Genomic DNA, 19,418 nt, shown 5'->3' on the forward strand with positions numbered 1-19,418 from the left:
AGAGTTTGTACCTCACTATTACCTGGTTAATACCTAGAACTTAGGGTACTGTAAAAGAAAGCGTTACCGAATATCGTCCATAAATGCTGCCACAAATTTTCCTAATATTCCTAACATAACATTTATGAAGGATTGAAAGACAGACAGTGCATTTTTGAGACCAAACGGCATAACTAAATACTCGTAGTGCCCCCTAGTGGTGAAAAAGGCTTCCACTCATTTCCCTTTTTGATTCTCACAAGATTTTAAGCACTACGAAGATCTAATTTGGTAAAAACAGAGGCCCCACGCAACTGTTCTAAGGCTACAGGTACTAGTGGCAGAGGATATGGGTAGGTTTTGGTAACTGCATTTAGTTGTCTATAATCTATTCAGGGTCTAAGACCACCATCCTTCTTCTTTACAAAAAAGGTTGACGCAGCAACCGGAGAAGTGGAATGACGGATAAAACCCTGAGGCAGAGCCTCCTGCACATACTCTTCCATATCTTGCTCCTCAGTTTGTGTTAGAGGATAAATGTGAGATTTAGGTGGTATTTGATTATCAATAAGATCAATGGAACAGTCATAAGGACGATGTGGTTGGAGCTGAGTAGCACGAGATTTACTGAAGACTTCAACTCGATCAGAGTACTCAAAGGGTATGTATGCAAGAGACTCAGGCTCAGGACTTTCAACAGTGGTAGACTAGACTTTCAGTTTAGGAGTGACGATGCAATGTTTGTGACAAAATGGAGACCATGATAATATTTCATTATTCAACCAGGAGATCAAGGGGTTATGTTTTCTCAACCACGAGAGACCTAAAATGTTGAAATAGTCTGTGTCAGTCAATACAAAAAACCTGATTTCTTCTGAATGCAGAGCGCTGACTTGCATCTTGACCGGGACGGTGGTGTGAGAAATGGTTCCTTGTCCAACAGGTGTCCCATCCACAGCTGACAGTTTCACAGGATCCTCCATGGGTTCCAATGGAATCTGGAGCTGTTTCACCAGTTGTTCATTAATAAACTTGCCCTCGGCACCGGAACCAATGCTGGGAAAACAAAAGGAGACGCAGAAGGCAGAGCAGAACAATAGATATGAAAATAGGCTTGGATATCATGCCAGAGCAGAGACCGCTTACCCCTTTAGCGTGTGGAGAGGATTCCACACGCTTTCCTGAGTTTACAGCAGGTGGCTCATATGGACGGTCCGGGTTGCCATGGAGACCATGGGAGAGCCCACCGTTGGACGAGCCAAAAGATCTTTAAGGTACTCAGGTGGGGCGAATCTGACATTCTCGCATCATATGACCAGTGCCACCACAATACAGACACAAGCCAGTCTGTATTCGTCTTAGACGCTCCTCTTTCGAAATCCGGGTGGCGTCCACTTGCATGGGTTCTCCCTGGGTAGGTGGAGTGGTCACTGGTCGAGGAGAGGTGGAAGTCTTTGGAGTAAGTCCAGCAGAGCGGGGAGAAAATCCAGAGGTGTGGGGAGTAAACAATTGAGCAGCTGTAACAGTACTACTACGATCCATCATTCGAATTTCGTTTTAGCTGATCCAGTCTAATTGCCAGGGAAATCAAGTCATTAAGGGGAAGACCATCATCCTTGCAAGCTAGGTCAGCTAAAATGTCTGGCTGTAATCCATTACAGAACATAACACGCAAAGCTGGCTCATTCCATCCGCTACCCGCTGCTAGCATACAGAAATCCAGTGCGTAATCCGCTACAGAATTAAACCCCTGGTGTAAACGGATCAATAGCTCCCCCTGAGATTGACCTTGATGGGAAGGATCGAAAACCAGCTGAAAACCAGCCCAAAAACTGTTCATAGGTGCCGTTTTCCACTATAGGCCAGATAGCAGTAGCCCAATCCAAAGCTTTACCGGTTAAACATGAAACAAAAAACAAAACACGAGCTTTGTCGGTGGTAGGTGGCATGTTGGTAAAATATAATGACATCTGGAGCAAAAAAAACTCTACACTGATCAGGGGTGCCGTCATATTTATCCGGTTTGCTCACAGAAAAAAGAGAAGCTGCCGGAGCCGGATAAGCTAAGCTAGCCAGGGGCTGGCTAGCGTGAGCTAAGCTAGCCGGGAAGCCTACGCTCAGCTGGGCTAGCTGAGCAGAGATACCCTGGAGGCTAGCGGTTATCTGGGCTAACTGGGAGTGTTATTTGGTTCGCTGGGTAGTGAGAGAGCTAACAGAACGAGTGAGACCCTCGAACAGCTGGCTATGCTGCCTGAGCATTCTCCTATGGTTATCTACAACCTGCTGTAAGTCCTTAAACTCAGCCATCTCTATTGTCGGCGAGGTATTATGTAACGCCGGACAGATAGGATAGATGCTTGCAGAGTAAAAGGTAAAGACTGGTTTATTTACAAGGCAGTAAACAGGATAACACAGCCAGAGAACCGGTTGAACAACACTCACACTGAAAACAGGAGACATAGTACACAAAAACAGTCCAAGATACGAAGCCAGGAAGACAATCCGCTAAATCGCTAAATAGCTTGAAAACAAATCTCAGTAATAGATATATGTAAACACTTACATTTAGACTTCATTCTGTGAAATAATTGATTGCTGTGCTCACATTTACCTTTTGATTTTTTATAGTTATATATTAAATTAAAAGTACTGAAATAAACAACTTGTTTATAACAGTTTTTGTGTTATAAAACTGCTGCAACAGTTTTACATTTAAATTATAATTACAATTTAAATCTATTATAAAATATGAATAAACCACAATGCTGAACCCAATGTCTCAACATGATTACATTTTAATACTTGCAGGCAGTGCTGACACCACAACCTTAAAAAAATAACATTACAATAGTCATTTATGTAGAACAACACACTGTAATGTTTATGTGAACAATGTTTTCAGGCTTTTAAATATGTTGGTTTTTTAAAACTAGAACATTACATAATATTGCATCTTAGTGACATAATGAATGAGTGCATATTGGTAAACCTATAATAAGGATAATAATAATAACATTTAAGTTTACAGAGTGTTTACATTAAGTAAACACAATTCAGTTATGTGGAATCACTGTTAAGTTTGTTTAATCCACTCTATGTGCGGTAAGAGGAAGTACAGTTTGATGTGCTGACTTCATATAGTTGCCCTGCAGCTCCTGTTTGAGGGAGTAACTCACCAATAGCATTGTAGAGGGGCTTTCCAGTTTCTTTATCCCACACAATAGTGGTCTCTCTTTGATTGGTCACTCCGAGTGCTACAGAAACAGAGAAAATCAAAATCACACACACACACCAGGTGTAATTATTTGCTTTTTCAAAACCAAACGCTGAATTAGTGCCAGAATTTAATGAAATACACCTTGAAATGTAGTCAAGGCACAGCTGTATTGCTTTTCACCATAAGGTACTTTAAACATGAACTCCTCCTTTAAATGTAATACTCACGAGATTGCTTTTAAACACGGATATGAGGAAAATGTGCTACAATGAAAATCAATAGCTCCAGTGCACTGCTTTTAATATCACCCAACCTCTGAACAGGAAAACAGTGTGTGTGAATTTGTATTTAAAGGCAGAAACACTGAATTCGTGTCAGAATTGCACTTAAAATGCAATCACCTCAACTGCATTTTGGCCATTAAATTAGCATTAGAGGAATGGCGACACTGGTTAGAAGGAGCATTGCACCCATTCGTGGTTTTAACTGACCACAAGAATCTTGAATATCTTAGGTCAATGAAAAGTTTGAATTCACGACAAGCACGTTGGTCTCTATTTTTTGCACGTTTTGATTTTGTTATTACTTTTCGACCTGGATCCAGAAATACTAAAGCTGACGCACTTTCCCGCATGTTTGAAGACAATCTAGAAGGTCCAGAAAACGCACCTATTTTAAAGCCAGAAATTGTTTTAGCTCCCGTGAGATGGGAAATTTCAGAAGAAATTGATCAGTTTAATTCTGTAACTTTCCCCCCAGCTCAGTGCCCGCCAGACAGAACCTACGTACCAGACCAGTGCAGAGCCAGATTAATCACATGGGCTCATACTTCTCCTTCGTCAGGACATCCAGGTGAGACTCGGACCTTCCAATTGTTAGAAAATCGTTTTTGGTGGGAGAATATGCGTTCAGATATTCATGATTTTGTTTCCTCTTGCTCAGTCTGTGCTCAAAGTAAAACTCCTCGTACTCTACCGGCCGGTAAATTAGTTCCCTTACCGGTGCCAGCTCGACCTTGGTCTCACCTAGCAGTTGATTTTGTTACCGATCTCCCTGTATCCATGGGTAAACCTGTTATTATGACTATTGTGGATCGTTTCTCTCGTGGTGTAAGGTTCATCCCCTTTAGCAAACTACCCAATGCGCTAGAAGCTGCAGAATCTCTGTTTAATCATGTGTTTCGTATTTTTGGTGTTCCAGAAGATATTGTTTCGGATCGAGGACCTCAGTTTATCTATCAAGTCTGGTCAGCATTTATGAATGCGTTAGGGATTTCTGTTAGTCTATCATCAGGTTATCATCCTCAGAGTAATGGACAATGTGAGAGGATGAATCAAGAATTGGGTAAATTCTTAAGAATTTATTGTTCAAATAATTTCCATGACTGGGCCAAATATCTCCCCTGGGCTGAAATAGCTCAGAACTCACTCATTAGTTCTACGACTAAGTTGACTCCCTTTCAATGCTTTTTAGGTTACCAACCACCGCTCATGCCCTGGTCAGTCGAACCCTCTAACATCCCCGCTGTTGATGATTGGATGCGTCGGAGCGAGGAGGTGTGGGAGGAGACTCACAGACGTATTGAGGCCGTCTTAGAGCGGCATAAACAACAAGCTGATCGTTTACGTCGTGAAACCCCCATTTATTCTCCAGGAGACCGAGTTTGGTTATCTACCAGGGATTTCCGGCTGTCTGACGGCAATAAGAAACTTTCAGTTAAGTATATAGGCCCCTTCAAGATCATAAAGAAAATCAATGAGGTAACCTATCGTCTTGATTTACCTTCTCACTACCGAGTATGTCCCTCTTTTCATGTTTCTCTGTTAAAGCCGGTTATCCCTGGTCCTCTGGATGAGACGTCGCTTGGGTCACTTCCTCCCCTGCCTGTGGATATGGAAGGTGGTCCTGTGTATGCTGTGGAACGTTTGCTGGACTCCAGGAGGAGAAGGGGAGCCCTGGAGTACCTGGTGGACTGGAGGGGTTACGGACCAGAGGAGCGAAGTTGGGTCCCAGCGGCTGATGTCCTGGAACCCTTATTGGTGGAGGACTTCCATCGGTCTCATCTGTCCCGTCCGGCACCACGCCCCAGAGGTCGTCCTAGGAGAGGGTCTCCAGGTCCTAGAAGGGGTAGACGTGGTAGCGCGGGCTCTGTCCGGTCCCTCAGTTCCGTCCACGGCTCCAGGAGAGGTCGTCCCAGGTCCAGGGCTCCTGTCCACTCAGTTCCTGCTACCAGGCCATCTGCCCAGATCTCCACTGGGTGTGAGGGGGCGGTTCCCTTGAGTCGTCCTCATCTGTCTACCGTTTCGGACTCTTTGGGGGGGGAGTACTGTCATGCAGCTCGACTCTCCTTCCACACCGCCGGACTCCATTTCCCAGAATCCTTTGGCTTATGACGTTACCGTCAGTCGCTCTCCTTCGCCCAATCACATTACGCTCCGACGCTCAGACTCACCTGTGTTCTGAGGAAGTTCCGGGTTATGCTGATCATGTTTATGTATTTAAGGCAGCACTATGTAAACATTCTTCGCGAGGTATTGTCGACTTTTGTTGCATACTAAGCGGTTCTTCTATGTTTTTCTTGTGTGATCTCTCGTTACGACCCTGGTTTTTGGTTTATTGGTTTATGTCTCTGGATTTGCCCCTTTTGGATTTAATGCTTGGTTGGACTGTCTTTTGGTTTCGAACACGGACTGTTTATACGACTACGTCTTTTGTATCTGGTGAGATTATTGTTTGTTTGGCTCTATTGTTTATAACACCTGGTTATCAGCCTGTAAATAAACCAGTCTGTTCATTTTACTCGGCTCGCGTCTCTCCCCTCTATCTGGCATTACACAGGCGACCAAACGATTTGAGCCCAATACCACCCCGTGTCGTGCTCCACTCCGCAGCTTCCTTCCTACCGGGTCACTGGACCCCGCCCAATAATCCCGCATTCTCCACCACTGAGATAGGCCCCTGGGGTTAGGGGCGTGATCCCTGTGACCCGGAAGGAGGAAGCACAGAGAGACACACAGACACAGGGATTAAATGCACTCAAATCATACCTTTTATTGGTTTAAAGGCCCTCCACCACACCCAGAATAAACTCAAAACAGCATAACTCAGCCATAGGGGCTCTAGAGTTCAGTAGTTTCTTTTAAAGTTTAAATATAAGTCTGTGCAGCCTCAGCCCTCAGCTCTCCAGTGAAAGTTCCTTAAGTGAGGGCTAAGGCTTAGTTTATATGCCTGTCCCAGCTGGCTGTTCAATCAGTCCTGATGCGGACCAGCTGGGACAGACATATATATATATATAATTTATATATATAATATATAATATATACACAATTAATTTATACACTTATTAATATGCCATACCATATGTCTGTCTTTGTTAAAGAGCATGACAAGTATTCCAGCATGAAAGCATATATTTGTAATTCAAGGATTCAAGGATTCAAGGAGATTTTATTGTCATTCGCATCTTATGTGGTACATGAGGTGGAACGAAATTGTGATCTCACGATCCAGTTTACACCCAGGAGCTGTTATTAAATAGATATATAGATAAAAGTACAATAAAGGAATACAATAAAAATAGAATATACAAAATAGTTAAAGATAAATACCCCAAATGAAATAAAAAGTGTAACAGTATCCTGCATCATTACTAAACCAAACCGTGTGTAAATGGGGTATAAACTGGTAGAGTTCCAGAACGTGCCTCAGCGCATTGTTTGATGTTTCGGGAAAGTCTTTGGCGCTAAATGTGAGAACATGAGCATCTTCTCTAAAATCCACTCCACTCTGAGCAGCACATAGTCGTCTGTAACTGTCCCAGCCTCGATTTGTTGAATTAAAGTTTTTATTTCCTCTTTTATCCTGTCGCGGAAAGACTTTTATTCTGGTGCAGCTCCGAGCGACTGCTCCAAGAGACTGGAGTCTCAGCCCCGCCCCAAATTCAGGAGAGCGTTATGATTGGACAGTGATTGGATTTTATTTTGGCACGATTACAGCGCTGTGGTTAGAGGGAATGCAATCGCTGTGCAGTGTGATTGCTTTACACGTTCACAGCGCCACACAGTGGAATACAATGCAGTTGAGGTGATTGCATTTTAAGTGCAATTCTGACACAAATTCAGTGTTTCTGTCTTTAAATACAAATTCACACACACTGTTTTTCTGTTCAGAGGTTGGGTGATATTAAAAGCAGTGCACTGGAGCTATTGATTTTCATTGTAGCACATTTTCCTCATATCCGTGTTTAAAAGCAATCTCGTGAGTATTACATTTAAAGGAGGAGTTCATGTTTAAAGTACCTTATGGTGAAAAGCAATACAGCTGTGCCTTGACTACATTTCAAGGTGTATTTCATTAAATTCTGGCACTAATTCAGCGTTTGGTTTTGAAAATGCAAATAAATGTGTATTTTTTCAATAAAGAGATCAAGTGCAATCAAACGTAATGTAATAGTAGTTTTGCATTTAATTTTGGCACTTATTCTGCATGTTAGTGAGGAAAAGCAATGCATTTTGTTGATTGTTTTTACATTTTTCCACCCTAGTGTTTGCTTTTCAATTTAGCACTAATTCCTCTCCATATATTATTGTAGGAGACTTCTCACTTTGAAAAGAATCAAAGAAAAAGAAAGATTAGAAAACATGGGCTGTGTAACTGGAACTGCCTTATTATGGTTTTAATCATACTTAACTGATCGTTATCAGTTATCAGAAAATCGAGGATTGTGTAAAAGATGTGAAATTCCACCTATTAAATAGTGATAAAACAGAAGTTCTCCTATTAGGCCCCAAAGCTGCTAGAAATAAATTATAAGACTTAATGCTAAATCTGTCCGACTTCTCTGTCACACCTGGTTCAGCAGCTAAAAACCTTGGTGCTATCTAAATGTTACTAGAACAGCTTTTCTAAACCTCTGTAATATTGCCAAGATAAGAAATGCCCTATCACTGCATACATGCCTTTATTACCTCGAGGCTAGATTATTGTAATGCGCTACTGTCAGGATGTTCCTGCAGTAACTTAAATAAACTTCAGCTAATTCAAAATGCTGCAGCCAGGGTCCTTCCTAAAACTAGAAAATTTGACCATATTAGTTCAGTCCTATCAGCACTGCACTGGCTTCCAGTCAAATTCCACCTAGACTATAAAATTCTCCTGTTAACGTATAAAGCCCTACATGGGCTCGCTCCTGAGTATTTGCGAGACCTCATCTCCTATTATGAACCACCACGATTACTTAGATCTCAGGGTGCTGGTTTCTTAGTAGTTCCTAAAATTCAGAGGAGCTCTGCGGGAGGAAGAGCTTTCTCTTATAAAGCGCCTCAACTCTGGAATAATCTGCCCGAATATGTTCGGGACTCAGACACAGTCTCAATCTTTAAGTCTAGACTGAAAACGTACTTGTTTAGTTGAGCTTTTGGTAATTAATGTTTTTTCCTTTAGATAAGGCTGCAGATTCAGGGGTTCATGGACAGAGGGAATTGTGGTAAACTGAGATGCTGGTGCTGCTGTTCTCCCACTGCACACGGTCACTCAGGTTTGTGGAGGGTGGAGTGGGTGGATGCCAGTGTTTCAGGGAGCCTCCGTGTCTATGTTACCTTCTGGCTCTCTCCCTTTAGTTAGGCTGTTTTATTCAGTTCTGCCGGAGTCATTAGCCACACTCTGGTAATGTTTTATATTCTCTGTTTTACATAAATCCAGTCAAAACTAATTCCATCTCTCTGCCTTCCTCTGAGTACTGACTGCCCACCTGTCTGACCCGATACCGATGGATGTTGGACCCTCAGGCTCTCATGTCCCCTGTTCGGACAGACTGATGGAAGTTTCTGAAGTCAGCTTTTCTCCATCACCCACCACAGATCAGCTGCTCTTCACCCATCTTATTCTCCACTACAGATTACATCCAAGCCATTAGTGGTGCTGCTATACTCCTGAATGTATAAAACCTATGTGGATGTATAAAAGACTTGTAAAATTAATTTAAAAGCCATTCGACCAGTGGTAGAAAGGTCCCCCCTTTTATGTGAGTCTTGGTCCTTCCAAGGTTTCTTCCTCTTTCTCCAGCTCTGAGGGAGTTTTTCCTTGCCTCAGCGCTCACTGGAGGTTCTGTATTCTGTATTTTCTATGTTTAATGTTTTGCCTGATTCTTTGTCCTGTGATCATGTTTCAATAAAGCTGCATGGTGCCAACACCAGTTGTAAAAAGCGCTTTACAAATACATTTGATTTGATTTGATTTAATTTAAACTTTTTGTAACTTTGACCGTAAATGGCAACACACAAAACTAAAATGTTATTCAGCTCGCATGGCAGCTTAGTCTTTCAGACTATAAAAAAGCTTATACAGCGCACTTTGCACAAGGAGAAGCTGTATGGGAGAGTGATGCAAAAGAAGCCATTTCTGCAAGCACGCCACAAACAGAGTCGCCTGAGGTATGCAAAAGCAAAAGCACACCTCAGGTGGCTCTGTGGCTTCTTTCGCATCACTCTCCCAAAGTGCAAAGTGCACTGTATTGTTGACCGATGCACAGTGACACCATCTGCAGCAAGATGATGCTGCAGCTCTTTGGAGGTGGTCTGTGGATTGTCCTTGACTGTTCTCACCATTCTTCTTCTCTGCCTTTCTGATATTTTTCTTGGCCTGCCACTTCTGGGCTTAACAAGAACTGTCCCTGTGGTCTTCCATTTCCTTACTATGTTCCTCACAGTGGAATCTGACAGGTTAAATCTCTGAGACAACTTTTTGTATCCTTCCTCTGAACAACTATGTTGAACAATATTTGTTTTTTGATCATTTGAGAGTTGTTTTGATGAGGAGATTCAAATAGGAGAACAACTTGCAACTGGCCACCTTAAATACCTTTTCTCATGATTGGATACACCTGGCTATGAAGTTTAAAGCTCAATGAGGTTACCAAACCAATTTTGTGCTTCAGTATGTAGGTTAAAAATAGTTAGGAGTATTCAAATCAATAAAATAATACGGGTTCCCATACTTCTGCACCGGTCAAATTTTGGTTTAAAGCATATTGCACAATTTCTGATAGTACAATAAACCTCATTTCAATCCTGAAATATTACTGTGTCCATTTGGGTGTTTGCTGTTGCAAACACCCAAATATTTAGAACTAAAAATGATTCAGATTAATAGGGGTGCCCAAACTTTTTCATATGACTGTATATGCTCAAGCCTCTGAATAATGTCTCATTACAATTTCTGTAATTTCTCCCTTACTGTTGTCTGAACTCTTACAGCTCATCCAGCAAATATAAACCCTGCCCTAAGCATCATACAGGTCATCCAGCAAACATAAACTGTGCCTTAATCATCTCCTTTCTCTTTCTCTCACTCATGTCAAGAGCTGCTGCCTCCAAATTTTATTAAACCATTCTAACTCCTTTTTCTTATCTCCCCTCTCTGTTCTCTCTCTCTCAATTTCTCTCACATGTGCTGAGATGCCTGGCCGGCCTGTCTGGATGTGTCCATTTGTGTTTCCAGCTTTCCGGAATCAGCCCTGTCCTTCTATTTCTACAGAATTTTTACACAACATTTCTTACTCCCGTTTTTCTCTTTCTTTTCTTTCTGTTTTCTCTTTTACATGTATCGAGATGCCCTGTTCCTGATGTTCCCAGCCTGGCTCTCCACTGCCTGCTGTGTTGTACTCCGGGTCTGCAACCCTGCCCTAATCAACATTGACATTGATAACATATACCCATCACACTACGCTACACTGACATTTCACACTACGCTACACTGACATTTCACACTACGCTACACTGACATTTCACACTACGCTACACTGACATTTCACACTACGCTACACTGACATTTCACACTACGCTACACTGACATTTCACACTACGCTACACTGATATTTCACACTACGCTACACTGACATTTCACACTACGCTACACTGACATTTCACACTACGCTACACTGACATTTCACACTACGCTACACTGACATTTCACACTACGCTACACTGACATTTCACACTACGCTACACTGATATTTCACACTACGCTACACTGACATTTCACACTACGCTACACTGACATTTCACACTACACTACGCTACACTGACATTTCACAATGACATTTCACACTACACTACGCTACACTGACATTTCACATTACACGATGCAACACTGACATTTCCTGTTACATTATGCTACACTCACTTTTCACAATAACATTTTCCACTACACTACATTACGCTACACTGACATTTCACACTACACTACACTACACTGACATCTCATGCTACACTACGCTACACTGACATTTCACAATAGCATTTCACAATACACTACGCTACAGTGACATTTTACACTACGCTACACTGACCTTTCACACTACACTACACTACACTGACATTTCACATTACACTACGCTACACTGACATTTCACACTACACTACACTACACTACACTTACATACAACACTACACTTCGCTACACTGACATTTCCCACTACACTACACTACACTACACTACACTGACATTCGACACTACACTACGCTACACTGGCATTTTCTATTACACTACACTATACTGACATTCGATACTACACTACACTACACTTACATACGACACTACACTACGCTAAACTGACATTTCACATTACACGATGCAACACTGACATTTCCTGTTACATTATGCTACACTCACTTTTCACAATAACATTTTCCACTACACTACATTACGCTACACTGACATTTCACACTACACTACACTACACTGACATCTCATGCTACACTACGCTACACTGACATTTCACACTACACTACACTGACACCTCATGCTACACTACGCTACACTGACATTTCACAATAGCATTTCACAATACACTACGCTACAGTGACATTTTACACTACGCTACACTGACATTTCACATTACACTACGCTACACTGACATTTCACATTACACCACGCTACACTGACCTTTCACACTACACTACGCTACACTGACATTCCCCACTACACTACACTGACATTTCACATTACACTACGCTACACTGACATTCCCCACTACACTACACTGACATTTCACATTACACTACACTACACTGACATTTCACATTACACTACGCTACACTGACATTTCCCACTACACTACACTACACTACACAGACATTCACACCACACTATGCTACACTGACATTTCACACTACACTATGCAACACTGATATTTCACAATAACATTTCAAAATACACTACGCTACATTAACATTTCACACAACACTACGCTACACTGACATTTTACAATAACATTTCACACTACACTACTCTACACTGACATTCCATATTACACTATGCTACCCTGACAATTCAAATAACATTTCACACTACACTACACTGACATTTCCCACTACACTACACTACACTACACTTACATACGACACTACACTACGCCACACTGACATTTCACACTACACTACTCTACACTGACATTTCATACTACACTATGCTACCCTGACAATTCAAATAACATTTCCCACTACACTACACTGACATTTCCCACTACACTACACTACACTACACTTACATATGACACTACACTTCGCTACACTGACATTTCCCACTACACTACACTACACTACACTGACATTCGACACTACACTACGCTACACTGGCATTTTCTATTACACTACACTATACGGACATTCGATACTACACTACACTACACTTACATACGACACTACACTACGCTACACTGACATTTCACACTACACTACTCTACACTGACATTTCATACTACACTATGCTACCCTGACAATTCAAATAACATTTCACACTACACTACACTGACATTTCCCACTACACTACACTTACATACGACACTACACTACGCTACACTGACATTTCCCACTACACTACACTAAACTACACTACACTGACATTCGATACTACACTACGCTACACTGACATTTCATAACAACATTTCCCACTACAATACGCTACACTGACATTTCACATTACACTACGCTACACTGACATTTCACACTACACTACGCTACACTGACATTCCCCGCTACACTACACTACACTGACATTTCACACTACACTACGCTACACTGACATTCCCCGCTACACTACGTTACACTGACATTCCACACTACACTACGCTACCCTGACAATTCGAATAACATTTCCCACTACACTACACTGACATTTCCCACTACACTACACTAAACTACACTGACATTCAACACTACACTACGCTACACTGACATTTCCTATTACACTATGCTACAATGACATTCCCCACTACACTAAGCTACACTGACATTTCACATTTCACTACGCTACACTGACATTTTCCACTACACTACGCTACACTGACATTCCACACTACACTAAGCTACACTGGTATTTCACAATAACATTTCACACTACACTACACTGACATTTCCCAGTACACTTCACTCCCTTACATTCCACACTACACTACGCTACACTGACTTTTCACACTACACTACACTTACATGTCACGCAACACTAAACTGACATTTTACACTACACTACACTAACATTCCACACTACACTAAGCTACACTGACATTTCACAATAACATTTTCCACTACACTATGCTACTCTGATATTTCCCACTACACTACGCTACTGTAATGGGGTGGAGAGCAGTAGCTCTCCAGCCCAGAAGGTTGTAGGATCTATATATATATATATATATATATATATATATATTAATAGGATATATAATAATACTCCATATATATATCTATATATATGCGAGGGAGAAACAGAGGATCGCCTGGGAAGCGAGGCTGCCCCTAATTTTCGGGGAGATAAAAGGAACAACTTCCCAACTAAAACAAAGTTAGGACTCTTGGTGCTTGTGGGGGAACTGCGGTTCCACCGGGGGGGAGGAAGGGGGAACCACGGGGAGCCAAATAAAGAGAGCGGCCGCGTCAGCGCACTGCCGCTGCTACACACACACACACGCAGACACAAAGACTCGAGGGAGGGGCAGCGGAAGAGGGCACACTGCTCTAGCTCCACCAGACTCAAGAGAGAGAAAAGGGAAATTAAAGAGGAGTAAAGGAGACAGCGGTGCCGCTCGAAAAACGGGCATAGATTCGCTCTCACAAGCTTCAAAGATTCAGCGCCGAGTGGCTGGTTGGCATTGCTTTTAAGGTGTTAATAGCAGGTGTTAGTAATTAGCCAAATTAACCCTCGGCGCTGGACTGGCGTGTCCTCCGATGCCCCAGATGATGCCTCGGTTGGCCGTCAGCCCTTACAGCTACACTAACATTTCCCGCTACACTACGATACACTGACATTTTACACTAAACTATGCACTATTACACTACACTACACTGATATTCCACACTACACTACGCTAAACTGACATTTCATAATAACATTTCCCACTACGCTACGCTACACTGACATTTCCTATTACACTACGCTACACTTACATTCCCTGCTACACTACACTACACTGACATTTCACATTAAACTACGCTACACTGACATTTCACACTTCACTACGCTACACTGACATTTCCCGCTATACTACGCTACACTGACATTTCACACTTCACTACACTACACTGACATTTCACACTTCACTACACTGTCATTCCACACTACACTTCGCTACTCTGATATTTCCCACTACACTTCGCTATACTGACATTTCTCGCTACACTACACTACACTGATATTTCCCACTACACTTCGCTACATTAACATTTCACACTACACTATGCTACACTGAAATTTCACAATGACATTTCCCACTACAATATGCTACACTAACGTTTCCCACTATGCTACACTGACATTTCACACTACTCGATGCAACACTGACATTTCACACTGCACTACGCTACACTGGTATTTTACAATAAGATTTCACACTACACTGACGTTCCACACTACACTACGGTACACTGACATTTCACGATAGCATTTCACAATACACTACACTGACATTTCCCAGTACACTACACTACATTGACATTCCACACTACACTACGCTACACTGACATTTCACAATAAAAGTTCACACTACACTACGCTACACTGACATTTCACACTACACTACACTGACATTCCACAATACACTAAGCTACACTGACATTTCCCACTACACTATGCTACACTGACATTTCGCAATAACATTTCCCACTACACTTCGCTACACTGAAATTTCACACTACACTACACTACATAAACATTTTACACTACACTACGCTACACTGACATTTCCCGCTACTCTACGCTACACTGACATTTCCCACTACACTACACTACACTGACATTTCACACTGCACTACGCTACACTGACATTTTACAATGACATTTCCCACTACAATATGCTACACTAACGTTTCACACTACGCTACACTGACATTTCACAATGACATTTTCCGCTACAATATGCTACACTAACGTTTCCCACTACGCTACACTGACATTTCACACTACACTACGCTACACTGACATTTCTCGCTACACTGACATTTCCCACTACACTACACTACACTGACATTTCACACTACACTACACTACATTAACATTTTACACTACGCTACACTGACAGTTCCCGCTACACTACACTACACTGACATTTCCCACTACACTACGCTACACTGACATTTCCCACTACACTACACTACACTGACATTTCACACTACACTACACTACATTAACATTTTACACTACGCTACACTGACAGTTCCCGCTACACTACACTACACTGACATTTCCCACTACACTACACTACACTGACATTTCACACTACACTACACTACATTAACATTTTACACTACGCTACACTGACAGTTCCCGCTACACTACACTACACTGACATTTCCCACTACACTACGCTACACTGACATTTCCCACTACACTACGCTACACTGACATTTCACATTTTACTACACTGACATTCCACACTACACTTCGCTACTCTGATATTTCCGACTACACTTCGCTACACTGACATTTCACACTACACTACACTACACTACATTAACATTTCACACTACACTACGCTACACTGATATTTCACACTGCACTACGCTACACTGACATTTTACAATGACATTTCCCACTACAATATGCTACACTAACATTTCACACTACGCTACACTGACATTTCACAATGACATTTTCCACTACAATATGCTACACTAACGTTTCCCACTACGCTACACTGACATTTCCCACTACACTACGCTACACTGACATTTCACACTGCACTATGCTACACTGACATTTTACAATGACATTTCCCACTACAATATGCTACACTAACGTTTCCCACTACGCTACACTGACATTTCACAATGACATTTTCCACTACAATATGCTACGCTAACGTTTCCCACTATGCTACACTGACATTTCCCACTACGCTACACTACACTGACATTTCACACTACACTACACTACATTAACATTTTACACTACGCTACACTGACAGTTCCCGCTACACTACACTACACTGACATTTCCCGCTACACTACGCTACATTGACATTTCCCACTACACTACGCTACACTGACATTTCACACTTTACTACACTGACATTCCACACTACACTTCGCTACTCTGATATTTCCGACTACACTTCGCTACACTGACATTTCACACTACACTACACTACATTAACATTTCACACTACACTACGCTACACTGACATTTCACAATGACATTTCCGACTACAATATGCTACACTAACGTTTCCCACTACGCTACACTGACATTTCACACTACTCGATGCAACACTGACATTTCACACTGCACTACGCTACACTGGTATTTTACAATAACATTTCACACAACACTGACGTTCCACACTACACTACAATACACTGACATTTCACAATAGCATTTCACACTACACTACACTGACATTTCCCAGTACACTACACTACATTGACATTCCACACTTCACTACGCTACACTGACATTTCACAATAAAAGTACACACTACACTACGCTACACTGACCTTTCACACTACACTACACTGACATTCCACACTACACTACGCTACACTGACATTCCACACTACACTTTGCTACTCTGATATTTCCCACTACACTTCACTACACTGAAATTTCCCACTACACTACACTACACTGACATTTCACACTGCACTACGCTACACTGACATTTCCCACTACACTACACTACACTGACATTTCCCACTGCACTACGCTACACTGACATTTCCCACTACACTACACTACACTGACATTTCACACTGCACTATGCTACACTGACATCTCACGCTGCACTACGCTACACTTACATTTCACACTACACTACACTGACATTTTGACTCTTGACTGACTCTTGCTTAATTGAACATCTTTATCCTTCTTGGTCATGCTGCTCAGCCACCTGGGTCATTCTTGTTTATACTCCACCCACTTAATTTTTTTTAAATTTGCATAATATGCAAAACCTACTTTTGGGATCTTGTCCTTGGCTCCTTGACCAATCATGACATGTTTGGTGTCAAACAATTCAGCAGAGCTTACTCCTCAATAATTATTTAAAAATTCTTTACATTTGTAAACAATATGGATGCCATATGCAAATTAGTTTTACCACGGTGCAGTAAAATGTCTTTAACACTTATATCTTTTGAATGCTTAACCTGACACTAATACCACTTCAGTCCTTTGATCATTACATGACTCGCAGATACCCTGTCAGTTTAAGTAGACATACACCCCCAGGGGGCGGAGCCAATGCTCGATAGCTGTTTCTCTAGAACCATACAAGCTATCAAGGTCATCCTTTCCAATTATCATCTATGGCCCATGCACTAATGGTACACCAAATGAAAATTTGATATGGACACTTTTGTGGTCACTATTAGCCAATCACATTCCAGCAAGCTTTTGACAGGCTGAATGTTAATCAGGTCAAAACTTATACACTATATATGTGTTATTTATATGCCCTTTTTATGCTTTGTATTTTTTCAATTTAAGAACTGAATTTGTTTCACCAAATGCCCACTAGAGTGCAGCAAGACACCACATCAATGATGAACACTACAGCTCAATTTACCAATGCTTTTCAACTAGTTTACTATTACTGCTTCCTGTCGGCGGCGCGAGCAGTCGCAGCGGCCACTCCGGAAGCAAAACACGGTGCTTTTGTTTGTTTTTCTGTGTAAATAATCCGATCTGAACTCGCATTCATGCAAAAGTTCGCTATGGGAACAACTTACGACCGACAGACCCTGCTAGACCTGCAAAATCAACAAAAATCTGTACTTACAGACGGTCTACGAGCGGAGCTACGCGCGCTAGGCCTGCTAAGATCCGCGGCGTTTCCTGAGCCTTCTAGCCGGAAGAGGTCTCTCCGCAAGCGTTGCGCGAGGAGCTGAAAGCGCGGTAAGAGAGCCGGAGTCCGCGCTAAGCTAATGGCTAACTCCAGCCGGCCAGCGGTTCCATCTCTCCTTCTCTCCAACGTTTGCTCCCTGCCGAACAAGATTGACTATCTCCGGCTCCAGCGGACATCCCAGCGCGAGTTCAGAGACTGCTGTGTGTTCGTTTTCACGGAGACATGGTTAACGGACTCCATCCCGGACTCCGCGATTGAGGTGAGCGGCATGCTATGCTACCGCGCGGACCGCGACGCCGGCCTCTCGGGCAAAGTACTGGAGTTGGGGTGTGTGTTTACATCAACACAGCATGGTGTAACAACGCTGCGCTGATCTCCAGCTACTGCTCGCCGCTGGTGGAGTTTGCTGTAGTCAGAGCCAGGCCATTCTACCTGCCCAGAGAGCTTAGCAGCGTGTACATAATAGCAGTGTATGTAGCACCCAGTGCTAATGCTAACGGTGCTAATGCTAATGCTCTGCAAGAACTGTACACTGTTATCTCCAAACTCCAGAACTCACACCCCGACGGACTGTTTATTGTTGCTGGTGATTTCACAGTAATCTGAAGGCTCTGCTGCCCAGCTTTCACCAACATGTGGATTTTCCAACCCGTGGAGCTAACCTGCTCGATTGTGTGTATACTAACATTCCCGGTTCGTACAGAGCAGAGCCCCGCCCCCACTACAGCTACTCTGATCATATCACTGTGCTCATCAGACGTGCCAAATCAGAGAAGAAGCAAGTTACAACCTGGCCTCCAGGAGCCATCTCTGCTCTTCAGGACTGTTTTGAGCACATTGACTGGGACATGTTCAGAGAAGCTGCTACTTCTGATGACTCCATCA

General features: G+C 42.4%; 1 protein-coding gene across 2 annotated transcripts in view; it reads right to left on the minus strand.

The window, feature by feature from the left end:
- LOC103044907 (glycerol kinase) overlaps positions 1–19,418 on the minus strand; it is a 364,431-nt gene that overhangs the window by 184,801 nt on the left and 160,212 nt on the right. For both annotated transcript variants that reach the window (XM_049485389.1, XM_049485390.1), the window contains exon 4: positions 3,156–3,233. In XM_049485389.1, the coding sequence (XP_049341346.1) occupies positions 3,156–3,233 (78 nt within the window). The remainder of the gene's footprint in view (positions 1–3,155; positions 3,234–19,418) is intronic.

The sequence above is a fragment of the Astyanax mexicanus genome, chromosome 11 (genome assembly GCF_023375975.1).
Source record: "Astyanax mexicanus isolate ESR-SI-001 chromosome 11, AstMex3_surface, whole genome shotgun sequence".
NCBI lineage: Eukaryota > Metazoa > Chordata > Actinopteri > Characiformes > Acestrorhamphidae > Astyanax > Astyanax mexicanus.